The 14,067-nt window shown below is 39.4% G+C and overlaps 1 protein-coding gene across 1 annotated transcript in view; it reads right to left on the bottom strand.

Moving 5' to 3' along the window:
* Positions 1-12,768, bottom strand: part of LOC126267811 (glucose dehydrogenase [FAD, quinone]-like) — a 46,696-nt gene extending 33,928 nt beyond the window's left edge. The window contains 1 exon segment of the mRNA XM_049973116.1: positions 12,351-12,768. Within this exon segment, the coding sequence (XP_049829073.1) occupies positions 12,351-12,768 (418 nt within the window).
* Positions 12,769-14,067: the final 1,299 nt, after the last annotated feature.

Genomic DNA, 14,067 nt, shown 5'->3' with positions numbered 1-14,067 from the left:
GTTAAAGGTTAAACGACATTTTGAAGTTTCTGTCCTAAGTTGTGTTTTTGACAAATATTCGCTTCATTAAGTTTCTGTCCTCAGTTGCGTTTTTGACAAATACTCGCTTCATTACGTGTAGCAAGCACAATTTGTCAATTACGGCCTTACAGATCATTTTCAAATGCAATAGGTGTCTTTGTCTTGTACAACACATCAACTGTGCTTGCAAACTGCCTGTGATGCCGAAACTGAGCAATCGTGCAAGATGTAGTAAACTGCATATCTCTAAAACAGTAGAGATGGAAAACTTAAAAATAAGCATATAGTACGTGAATGTGGTATCCCACATGAAGAAAATGATTGTTAAGGGATGATAATCACTTATGGCTATTTAAATGCGAGTGCAGGATATTCAAAACAAGATTACTGTAGTGGTAGGGGACGGGAAGGCAGGTGTTGGGTGGAAATTAAATGATTCATTTTGACAAAGATTTTATTACACTCAGTTTCAAAACACAATAAAGAGATTATGAAAACTGACAGCTTTAAACATGTGCATAATATGATCAAAGACTCTGCTCAAAACCATTGACCTGCTATTTTCTTTACAAAGCTATTTTCTTTACGAAGTAAAACTTTGACAATCTACTCTGAAATTAGTTGAGAAAGTAAATTAAAACAATGTAATGTAGCCAAGCACAGAGTGGAGCTCGGGGCCACAGCATGGGCAGCTAATGATCCATCAATACAACCTCAAATTCACTTAAAATTTAAACATGTTTCTATAAAGCCAATCGTAATTAATTGTAACGATAGTTACGTAAATTTTCTAGATTTCACAGTTTTTAGTAAAAACCTGAACTAGTACTAATACAAACATTTTCTGTTCAAATGTACCAAATTTAAATATCCACACTTTGCATAAAACACAGTAACATATAATGGGAGTAGCTCGCATTAGCTTATACAGCCTGTAACATAAGTCTGCTTCCCAAAGCAGAATTTTAATGCTTAAAGAAAATATCAAGACTCAGTCAATGTTAATGGCTAGAATTACGTAAATAAATAAGGCGACTCTACAGTATAAATAAAGTTAATAAGAAACTTCGCAATTTATGCGGAAGGTGTCGTATTCAGCCTTTAATAATACGCGAGTCACACTATGTCAGCGTGGCCAACGTCATGTGAGGTAGTTACTTCCTGTAGTTCAGGATGAACTTGCAAGATTTTCAACAGAGCACATCAACTTCGCAACAATTGCTTTAACATAAAGCGGTTACTACAAGCAGCTAACCGCACACAAAAACGCGCAAGGTATATCATTTACATGTTTAAAACGGAATCTTTAGATATCAGTACTAATGCTTTCACAACAATTCAATTTCTACTAGAACAAAAATATACGTGACCAGCTGCGAGCTCACTGTAAAGTTAAGCATAACTTAGAACGCTGCAGGTTACATAAGTACGTAATAAACCTTTCTGAGGCTTCACATAAATGAACACTCTGTAACCAGGACGCAATGCACTGATCTACCAACTAGAACAGTCCCTCAGCCCTTTTGGGTGGATCCGAATATTACACTATTACTGACTGTAACGACAATATCAAGGAGACAGACTACCGGAACCAGGAAGTACGATTACGATTCCTGTGATGAGCGTATCACAATGCTCAGAACGTGCCATAGTACTGATGAGATTTCAGATCTGAACTACACTACTGGCCATTAAAATTGCTACGCCAAGAAGAAATGCAGATGATAGACGGGTATTCATTGGCGAGGTATATTATACCATAACTGACATGTGATTACATTTTCACGCAATTTGGGTGCATAGATCCTGAGAGATCAGTACCCAGAACAACCACCTCTGGCCGTACTAACGGGCTTGATAGGCCTGGGCACTGAGTCAAACAGAGCTTGGATGGCGTGTACAGGTACAGCTGCCCATGCAGCTTCAACACGATACCACAGTTCATCGAGAGTAGTGACTGGCGTATTGTGACGAGCCAGTTGCTCGGCCACCATTGACCAGACGTTTTCAATTGGTGAGAGATCTGGAGAATGTGCTGGCCAGGGCAGCAGTTGAACATTTTCTGTATCCAGACCTGCAACCTGTGGCGGTGCATTATACTGCTGAAATGTAGGGTTTCGCAGGGATCGAATGAAGGGTAGAGCCACGGGTCGTAACACATCTGAAATGTAACGTCCACTGTTCAAAGTGCCGTCAGTGCGAACAAGAGGTGACCGAGACGTGTAACCAATGGCACCGTACCATCACGTCGGGTGATCCTCCCGTATGGCGATAACGAATACACACTTCCAATGTGCGTTCACCGCGATGTCGCCAAACACGGATGCGACCATCACGATGCTGTAAACAGAACCTGGATTCATCCGAAAAAATGAAGATTTTCCATTCGTGCACCCAGGTTCGTCGTTGAGTACACCATCGCAGACGATCCTGCCTGTGATGCAGCGTCAAGGGTAACCGCTGCCATGGTCTCCGAGCTGACAGTGCATGCTGCTGCAAATGTCGTCGAACTGTTCGTGCAGATGGTTGCTCTCTTGCAAACGTCCCCATCTGTTGACTCAGAGATCGAAACGTGGCTGCACGATCCGTTGCAGCCGTGCGGATACGATGCCTGTCATCTCGACTGCTAGTGATACTGTGGGGCGGCGGGTGGAATTTTTTTTGTTGAATAATAAATATGGAATATATGTCTTTCCCAACGACGCACCATATGTGGGGCGGCGGGTGGAAATTTGTTTGTTGAATAATAAATGTGAGATATATGTCTTTCCCAACGATGCACCATATGTGGGGCGGTGGGTGGAAATTTGTTTGTTGAATAATAAATGTGGAATATATGTCTTTCCTAACGATGCACCATATGTGGCGCGGCGGGTGGAATTTTGTTTGTTGAATAATAAATGTGGAATATATGTCTTTCCCAACGATGCACCATATGTGGCGCGGCGGGTGGAATTTTGTTTGTTGAATAATAAATGTGGAATATGTCTTTCCCAACGATGCACCATATGTGGCGCGGCGGGTGGAATTTTGTTTGTTGAATAATAAATGTGGAATATGTCTTTCCCAACGATGCACCATATGTGGGGCGGCGGGTGGAATTTTGTTTGTTGAATAATAAATGTGGAATATATGTCTTTCCCAACGATGCACCATATGTGGCGCGGCGGGTGGAATTTTGTTTGTTGAATAATAAATGTGGAATATGTCTTTCCCAACGATGCACCATATGTGGGGCGGCGGGTGGAAATTTGTTTGTTGAATAATAAATGTGGAATATATGTCTTTCCCAACGATGCACCATATGTGGGGCGGCGGGTGGAATTTTGTTGTTATTAAAATGTTCCTATGATTTATTTAATGCTGTTGTTTGCCGTTCTTAACACTGGCTCTCTAACTACGATATTGGCAACCAGAAAGTGATTAACAAAACGTGAAGCCTGTAGTTAGAATTCCTAGTGCCCATTTCAACTGAGAAATACACTTATAGCCACAGCTTATAGCTCTGAGGAATTAGGAGATTGTCCGGATTCATAATCAAAAAACAATTCTTTCAAAAATGTTCACTATATTCTGAAAGTCACAGACCAAAAAGAATCCACACAATCCAACTACCAGCGCAGTTCAGAGTCTAATGCGCTGATGCAACTATAACCACGCTAAAGAAAGGTAGAATGTCTGTCCCGCGGTGGCACGTGAAAATACGACATACGCGAACTGAAGAAAGATCATTAAAGTCATCCCAGAATTAACACTTCACTCGAAAATGATTTCATGGTTACACGTATCGCGAGTAACTTATTACGGCACCCAAGGGTGTTTATAGCAATGATACCGAAGCCGCGCAACTCCCGGCACAGGTGGTGCGCTGATCAGCATCTGGAGAGAACTGGGGCCTTTTTTCCCCCGCGCAGCGTTCTTATATATAAAGCCGCGGTGCGGCCGGCTAAGGGAACGCTTGATTAAATTCGCTGTCCCGACTAGCCGCTGGGCTAGTAATGCACCACTTTAAGTTATTAAATAAATCATTGCTTCCTTTTCTGATGTCCAATGAAGCCCTCAATTTAAATGTGCAATCAGCACACAGGTAAGTTATCATAATGAATGTATGACGTTGCTAAGTCCAATATTTTGGGCGAGAGAATTAATTTAATTACACTACACGCAGTAGACGAGCTCTGAACTTGCCCTTTGGAGATACGCTATCGCTATAGTTTTATAGTTATTCAGTTGAAACTTCTTACATCGTTATGATTATAGCCGATCTCCCTTCTACTTAAATTTAAACATCCTAGCTTTAGTTATTCGCCTACTTAATCTATGTTGCTTCCTTAATTTTTAAGCCAAAACCAGAAAATTATGAATTTCAACTAAAATTTTAATTTGTGGGATGCAGAATATTGTTGCTACGAAATTATTATGCAAACGGAATCTAAATATGAATTTTTAAGTTTCTAGCTCTTTTCTGTTGCGCCAATGATTTTTACAGAAAAACGTCCAAATTTCGAAAATGGTAAAGTTATTGAACTGATATTCAACACATAATGATATAGTATTACTCCTGACATGCTAGAAACGTTTCAGGTTATTTATTTTATTTTAAAGAACTGTGCAACATTTATTACGTCAGAGCTAGTTACAGCGGACTGGTGGCACACAATGGAAAGACTGCTGTGAATTTTATACGGCGTGAGTAGGCTGCTTCCCTACATCACCCTCTACTTAATTTTTTTGAATATAAATGAAAAAATTAATTACAATAAGGGAAGCGAGAGTACAGCTTAACTCCCTATGAAAATTAAAATTTAAATATAAACATGTAGAAATATTAACAGAAAACTTATTACCTACTTAAATTATTTAAAATGCTGACATATTCACTGCCTCTTAAGCAACATTATCACTCAAAATTTAAGCAAAATCAATGAAACACTTTGGCATACATATTACCTTAGACAAACACACAAAATGTGTAAAACTATGAAAATCTTAAATCCATTAAATTGTCTGTAAATATTTTTACATACACAAATTCAAGGAAAATAACGCAGTTATTCATGATACATAAACAGATAATTGTATCTTAGCAGTCTTTTCTAAATCTGAAAGAGAATTTCAAAATCATGACAATTTCATTTTTACACACGTGTTTGTAGCCGCTTTGCCTGGCGTTCTACACTTCCATTCACAAGGGTAGAGGAGGGGAAGTTGCTATGGTGTGCTTCCTTCACGTTCACTCTAAATTACATGGGGAAGGGGAGGCGTCACTGTGAGTTGCGTCCAAGTCACTCCACGCTTTCACGCAGACTCTGTTCATTTAAAATCTAAAGGTGGGTCACAATGAAATGGGGATATATATACATTTTATCTTTCAATATGTTGCTGGAAAAAGTTAACAGAACTTTTTTCAATTTTACTCTCGCGGTTACTTAATTGTCATAAAATCGGTAAACAAATGGCTCAAAACGCCGTTAGTCACGTACTAGAGAAAATTTATGCTCAAGGCATAGAATAAAAAATCCTATTTAATCTCAATTTATTATTTCTGGGTCGGAACACTGAAGCAATGCTCGGTACATTCCTAACAAATCTCTCTTTTATTTACTTAACTGACTCGTCTTCGATTACCTTATTCTTAGAGATAGTATGAGTATATTTGATTAGTAGTTGTCTTTTCAGGTTCTTTGTACATGTGAGTAACTTGTGGTAATAGTACAGTTCTGAGTGTTCAAAACACACTATGTTTAGTTGACTACTAAATCCAATTATTGGTCCTCTGCTGCTATGTCAGTTCCACATCTGCAATTATGTACTTACGTCATCGAAGTGTATTTATGCTGAACTATAAATAATGTTTTACGTCTGCCATTATGATACTCAATTATGTTGCTAGTGTATGTACTTATTTAACACTCACTCTATTAACATTTCAAGCATAGGATAGCACATTTATTTCATATCTATAGTGTATTGCAGCTGATTAGTCTGCTCACGTGCCAATCCATTTCCACTCGATCGGACGCTGAAACCACAAGTGCGTTAAGTAATTACGGCCAAGCGTAATGCTAAATTCCTTAAACCTATAGAACACCATGAGCTGCTCTGTCTCATCTAACATAACGGTACCTATGGTCGCATTCACGCCTCCAACTCATAACCTCAACACGTGTAGGCGTGTCCTGTCACACACTACACCAAATAACGAGCAGCTCAAACCTTATAAATATTTCAGGGACGTGTCCTTCACGTCTCAACCACAAACACTACTCAGTTCTATTACAATGCCATTCCTTGCTACACAAGATGAGTTCATTCTTACAACTTATCTGCATATTTTTCATAACGCTAAGCACTCTCTTTTACTATTTATTAGTTAACTCTACAGCATACAATAGGTTTCACTGCCACTTCAGATCCTGCTTGTACACGAATTTGTATATCATTTTAAATTACTGTTGGTGGACCATTTCCAATAAATCAACACTTTGTACTTACAATAATACGAGGGTTCTATGCATACTTGTTACTCAAATACATTTGTATCTTAATTACGTCATACTTCTCTATGTTTATGTCACTGTTAGGTTTGTCACATTAGGTATTTTCTTCCCTAATCGGTGGATAGAATGGTTACAGAACTCATGGCTTGATAGCCATGACGGAAAATTTAATGTGTTGGAAAGAAGAAGTCGAAACTTTAGATGGATAGAAAAGATGAAGAGAGAGTGAAATCTGAAAAGTAAATAAGAGCTGACACAGCTGGGACTGCGCAGCTGCCACACTGTGTAGAGGTTACAGTACAACCTCCTCCCTACAGAATTCATTCGCTTCAGAAAATTTTCATATTGGAAAGAAGGAGTCTATTTTTTTATATGGGAAAGATTAAGAATGAGTGAGACCTGAAAAGGAAAGAAAATCTCACACAGCTGGGACTGCACAGCTGCCACACTGTGTCCAGGTTACAGAACAACCTCCTCCCTACAGAAATAATTAGCTTAATCCTGCCTTGATAGTCATACCGGAAGATTTTAGTATTTGAGAGTAATAGCCGAAATTTTGGTAGATAGGAAAGATGAAGAATGAGTGAGACCTGAAAAGGAAAGAAGATCTCACACAGCTGGGACTGCACAGCTGCCACACTGTGTAGAGGTTACAAAACAACCTCCTCCCTACAGAATTCGTTCACTACCTATGAACTTCTTTAGGTCGATCACGTTCCTGAGACCTAATATCTTTTTACTCTTAGGGTACTCTAGCCTATATGCATTGACATGTGGTTTTCCTATGATCCTGAAAGGTCCTTGGTATACGAACATGAATTTTTTTGTTTCTGCATTTATTTTCTTTGATTTTTCCTTCGTTTTGACAAGGACTAACTGACCTATTTCAAAACTGGTGAGTACAGCTTTTGCGTCATGACGCCTCTTCCTTTCCAATGCTCTTTTTCTTATATTTGCCCTAGCCTTTAACTTCTTTTTGTCTGTGGATATTTGCGTTAGAATAGCTAATTCTACCATATCTGCAATCACATTGTGTGGTTCTTGGCCAGACATCAATTCGCAAGGCGCAAAACCAGTTGCATCATGTCTTAAGTTATTAATTACATTCTCAAAATACTTCATGTGCTCTGCCCAACTTGAGTGTTTCCGAGCACAGTAAGTCCTGCAAAGCCTATTCAATTCTCTCATAATACGTTCACTCATATTTCCTTGGGGGAAATACGCAGATGTTTTCAGATGTTTCACTCCGGCCTTATCCAGAAATTCTTTAAATCTATCAGAAGTAAATTGAGGCCCATTGTCGGACAGTAAATTCTTCGGAACGCCAACGTTCACGAAGAAATCTTTTTCTAACTTTTCTACCAACGTTTTTGCATTTGCTCTTTTAATTGGGTATAGCTTAACATACTTACTAAATCTATCCACAACAACAAAAACATGGGTGCACCCACCTCTCGAAGCAGGAAGAGGGCCAAACAAATCACAAGCCAGTAATTCTAGCGTTTCAGTTGGCTCTACTGAATGCATATCCCCTTATATTCTGATATTAACAGCACGGACTTTCTGGCACACTACACAAGTTGCTAGACGCTTGGCAACATGGCGGACATGTTGTCAAACACAACTTTCTCTTTTAATTTTGCAAATGCACTTCTTTGCACCATAGTGCCCATACCTCAGGTGTACATAGTCGATTAGTAAGTCTACATGTTGTGATGGAAAGCATAGCTTCCACTCAGAAACACCTACCTTTTTCCTCCTAAACAGAATACCTTTATCCAGACAGTAGTATTGCGAAACCTTACGATAGTTCGCATCTCCCAAATAGCTCATTACTAACCTCAGCTGGTCATCTGCATTCTGCTCACGTCTCAAGTTCTTAATCACCCTCTTTAATGCACTTTCTTCCTTTACTTCGTGCAACGCAAACATTCGTTCATCACTTAGGTCTGTTGCTGTAATTCCCGCGTCATCAAAGAGCTCCGCACTTCTAGATAACCCATCAGCTACCAAATTATCTTTCCCTTGAATATATCTAACCTCAAGGACAAACTGCTGGAGATACAATGACCATCTTACCAAACGAGCATTCCTCAACTTACAGGTCTTTAGAAAGGTCAACGCCTTATGGTCACTGTAAACAATTATCTTGTGACCTAATAGATACTGCTCAAATTTCTGTACCCCAAAAACAATTGCCAACGCTTCCAGTTCTGAGATGCCATAATTTCTCTCTGCTGCCTGTAAAGATCGATTTGCGAAAGCTATAGTCTTGTGCACTTCTTGTTCGTTCTCTATTTCTACTTGGAATACCTCCACAGCTATACCATAGCCACTAGCATCAACATACATACAGAATGGTTTTTCAAAATCAGGATGATGTAAAATAGGACTATTAATTAAAGATTGTTTAAGCACCTTGAACGCCTGTTGGCATTCTGCTGTCCAAATCCAAGGGGTATTCTTTTTCAGCAGGAGGTGAAGACAGGGCGCATTAAAAGCCTGATCACTAACAAAACGCCTCTAGAAGCCGAAAAGACCGAACATCGATCTCAACTGCTTCTTGTTTCTGGGAGCCTCAAATTTTTCAATGTCTGCTAGCTTGCCCGGGTCAGGCAGAATACCTTTTCCACTTATCATATATCCCAAGAAACCTATTTCCTCTTTAACGCACTCTGTCTTTTCAACTTCAGTTTCATGCCACCTCTCTCAATAGCCTCTAACGCTTCCTCTAATAAAACTATGTGTTCTTCCCAGGTAGGAGTTGCTATTAACAAATCATCTACGTAGTCTGTGATTTTATTACTTAAGGCTGGTCCTAAAACATGGCACATCACACGTGCGAAGGCACAAACAGAGATACTAAGTCCGAAAGGTACCACACGGTATTGGTAACAAACTAATTCGTACAAGAAAACTGTGTACTTCCTTGAACTTTCCGCCAGTGGCAAATTCCAATATCCACACGTGATGTCCACAGAGGTTAAGAATTTTACCCCCCAGAACTTTTGCAATAACTCGTTCATGTTCTGCAGTCTATCACTTTCCCTAACCACTATTTCATTCAACCAACGAGCGTCCAAGTCCGATCTGACACTCCCGTCTCTTTTTGGTACAACAACAAGAGGATTATTGTACTCACTGACCGCTTTTTCAATCACACCCCACTCTAGCATTCTCTGTATATCCTTTCGAACCACCTCCTTCCAAGCTACATATATTTGGTATGGCTTCGTGAGAAACACTTGGCCAGGTTTCACCTTTAATTGACATTCATAACATCTGACCACTCCAGGTCTATTTGAAAATACCTTATGACGCCTTTTTAAAACGTGTCTCAGTTCTTCCTTCTGATTAGCTGATATTTTATCGATTTCCTGCAATTTAGCTTCTATTTTGTCCAAAATAATTGCTTCTTCTTCTTCTTCTGTGTTTAGCTTACTTTTACTAAGATTAACAAATTCGTCCCAATATATCCTATTTTTCAGAACTCGTATAGGCAGCTCCCAAGTTTCATCATTAGTTACTACATATTTATCAATAAAAGGTACCGTAATTACTCCGGTTATCGGCAAGGCCATTTTTAACTGGCTTCTTTCAAAGTCAACAACACTCTGATATTTCGACAAGAAATCTATGCCAATTAAAACCTCAATATTGAGATTATTTACAATTAAGCATTGATGATCAATTAAATTACCAATAATGTTAAAGGGCAGCAAAGCTTCTTGTTTTACCGTTTTTGACACATTGCCAGTAGCACCAATTATTCTTAGTCCTGATACCCTCATTACTGTAAACTTGTCTTTACCAGGTAATGCATCAAAGAAGGACTGAGATATCGCACTCACCTCACTTCCACTGTCTAAGAGACAACGTACATTGATACCCAACATATTCACTATTATTATAGAGTGGCTTATTCTAGTTTGTACAGGTGGTTCCTCAAACTCATCCAATAGTTCCTTTTTGATCTGTCTCCAACTAAAGTGATCGACATCTGTCTTCATTACATTTAGGTCAAAGTGTGTAGGGGATTCCTGAATTACATTTTCAGCTGCCTTTTCCAGTCGGTCTATTAATTTCAAATCGAAACACCGCACGACTTCATTACATATAGCTTGTTGAACATGACCCAAATTACTGTAGTCTGAGCGATTCTGCGTCTCCAGACCGGGCGTAACACTAGTTACAGCTGAACCACTTTCACCATTATCGTCGGGTTCCTTCTCAAGTGACAACTGGTCACAGCTACTGGGTTCATCGACCCCCAACAGCCTATCCTCTACATTCTCACTTACCTCCTGTCCTAAATCTATTAGTACAGTATCAACATCCTGCACAGACACTTTAGATAAGAGCACATCATCCTCATCGTAAATATAAGCATGAATTTCTTCTGCTTCTTCACCTGACAATTCAGTATTTTGTAGCTCTTCCCTACCGTTACACTGCTGCACCTTCTCTTCCTCTTCACACTTAGAAAGCGTCTCTAATACGGTATCTATCAAATACTGTGAGTGATCTAATATTTCTGCTGTATCCTTAGAAGCTACCGACCCCTCATCCACATGTTCAGTCTGAGTATTTTGATCTGTCTTACCAATTACTGTAATTACTGGCTTAGGAAAAGTAACCGCCTGGTGAGCGCCAGTGTTCTCATAGACGGGAACTAGTTTTCCTGCCTCGGCCTACTACTGTTTCCTTTATTTCCACTATAGTTAACTGGCACAGCATTGCTTTCCGCACTGTTGCTTACCTTCATAATTTTGTTCGGAACAAAATTACTATCATTTGGATGCCATTGTTGGTTCTGATAATTATTTCTCCAATTCCTACCTATCTTAGGATGGCGAACACCTACTGTTCTGTTGTTTACATTGCCATTCTGCTCGTTCTTAAAATTACTACTAGTGTTATTACCATTTCTGTTATTACGTGCTTGATCCACATTGGCAGCCACACGCTCTACACGTTCCAAATACTCAATGAAACGATCCAGATTGCCTGTAGGAGCAGATATAATTTTAGTTTGCCAATACCATGGCAGTTTGGCTTCAAGACCTAGTATTATCATTTCAGGTTTTAGCTTTTCGGCCAAATGTGACAAACGTGAGATCCATGACCTAGCAAATTCTTTAATAGATTCCTTGCCTACATTGAAGCGTTTTCCACTCCAAAATTCTCTCAACACTTCATTTTGCTTATTACTAGACCGATACTCATTAATGAAAGCTGTTTTAAATTCCGCTAATGTTTTACACTTCAACATAACATCAGCTGACCAACACATGGCGTCACCTGCAAAAGGGCTTCTAATAAAAGAGATTTTCTCTCGTTCAGACCAAGTTGGTGGAATCACATCTTCAAAATCGTTCCAGAAATCTAGCGGGTGGATATTTGTATCTGGATCGAACCGCAAAAACTGCCGACACCCGATAAAAGCTACAATTTGTTGCATACTACCATTACCAGAAGTTACTCAAGCTACTTTACTCTCAATGTCAGCGATGTTAGTACTCATATTTTCTACTCTCATTTCAACATTATCTACTCTTTGCTCAATATGAGTAGTATCAGTTTTGATTGCGTCTACTTCTGCTTGACATATGTTTACTTTTATATTAACATCTTTAAACCTATCTGAGCACAGTCCAGATTCCGCCTCGATCTTTTCTGTTAACTTGTGCTCCAGCTTCGCATCTTCCATTTGGAAGTCTTTACGAACCTCAGCAGCTTCGTATTTTACTGTTTTATACATTTCAGAAAATTGTTGAGCAACCTTCTCCTTAATATCCTCATGGTTGTAATCAATTTTATAGTTCAAACTGCCCAGATCCTCTTTCAGCTTATTGCAACCAGCCTTGAAGGTATTGTCCATTACCTCCAATCGCTTATTAAAATTAGTCTGGCTGGCCACAATCTCATACTTCAATTCAGCATTAATGTTTTTGACCTCAGTTATTTCAGACTTTAATTCAGCCGTCATTTTAGCAGTACTGGCTGACATTTCCGCATTACTGCTTTTGACCTCAGTTATTTCAGACTTTAATTCAGCATTACTGGTAACTATTGCTTGTAATATAACATTTAAATCAATAGCCCCAGTAGCTTTGGGTTGCTCACTAGCTGGCTTTTTATCACACTCAGGTGACGAAAAACTAGCTCCAACACCAGAATCATCAAAACTAAATGAAACTTCTGATTGGTCAGTCATATCTAATTTCTCCTTCTTAAGCTCTACCATCTCTGATGACTGTTTCATTTTTAATTCATCAGAGAAACTATCATCCAATAAATTAACAATTTCTGATTTCTGCTTTACTACAGAGGTCTCTACTGTTGAATCGTTGCCCTATTTCACACTACAGTCAGGAGACACTAGTTCAGATTTCACTTTAACATTACTATTTTCATGCATATTTACACTTGAACCGTTGTCTGGATTTACAGTTCCTTTAACAGACATAAGTCCTGATTTAGGTTTAACTTCTGTTTCTTTTTTGCGGTTCCATCGCTGACAGTCTTTTAGTGCAGGTTAGTAAAAGTTTTAACAGCTTTTCACTTAACTTATTTCCTTCTGCACGGCGTATGTCGTTGCCGACGCGCCGTACCAGGATTACTGATGCGACGCGGCGCGTTGAACTGCAGACTGCACTTCGATGGCTGCTGTGTGTTTGCGTGGCCCGCAACTGCAGGCGCTGCTCCGGTTGCTGCGGTGAGGCGATGCCGGCAGCGCCGCTAGACTCAGTGCCAGCTCCGTCAATCCAGATGCGTTGTTAATCCAGTTGCGTCGTCCACATACACACGTAACACTATCACTGTTCCATTACTCAGTTGCGTGTCGCATTTCACTCCCGAATCCGAATATTTAAAAATCACTTTCACTTTTACTCTGTTTCTTTCCGTTTCATTTCTCGGCCGATGCACCATATGTGGGGCGGCGGGTGGAAATTGGTTTGTTGAATAATAAATGTGGAATATATGTCTTTCCCAATGATGCACCATATGTGGGACGGCGGGTGGAATTTTGTTGTTATTAAAATGTTCCTATGATTTATTTAATGCTGTTGTTTGACGTTCTCAACACTGGCTCTCTAACTACAATTTATTGGCAACCAGAAAGCGATTAACAAAACGTGAAGCATGTAATTAGAATTCCTAGTGCCCACTTCAACTGAGAAAAACACTTATAGCCACAGCTTATAGCTCTGAGGAATTAGGAGATTGTCTGGGATTCATAATCAAAAAACGATTCCTTTAAAAATGTTCACTATATTCTGAAAGTCACAGACCAAAAAGAATCCACACAATCCAACTACCAGCGCAATTCAGAGTATAATGCGCTGATGCAACTATAACTGTTCCAATTAAATGTTTAAGTGAATGCTCGTCATAATTTGATGATAATGTTCATCAAACGCCACGCTAAAGAAAGGTAGAATGTCTGTCCCGCGGCGGCACGTGAAAATGCGACATACGCGAACTGAAGAAAGATCATTAAAGTCATCCCAGAATTAACACTTCACTCGAAAATGATTTCATG

The sequence above is a fragment of the Schistocerca gregaria genome, chromosome 4 (assembly GCF_023897955.1).
Source record: "Schistocerca gregaria isolate iqSchGreg1 chromosome 4, iqSchGreg1.2, whole genome shotgun sequence".
NCBI lineage: Eukaryota > Metazoa > Arthropoda > Insecta > Orthoptera > Acrididae > Schistocerca > Schistocerca gregaria.
The sequence above is the reverse complement of the archived record's forward strand: the minus strand, read 5'-3'. Positions and strand labels throughout refer to the sequence as shown.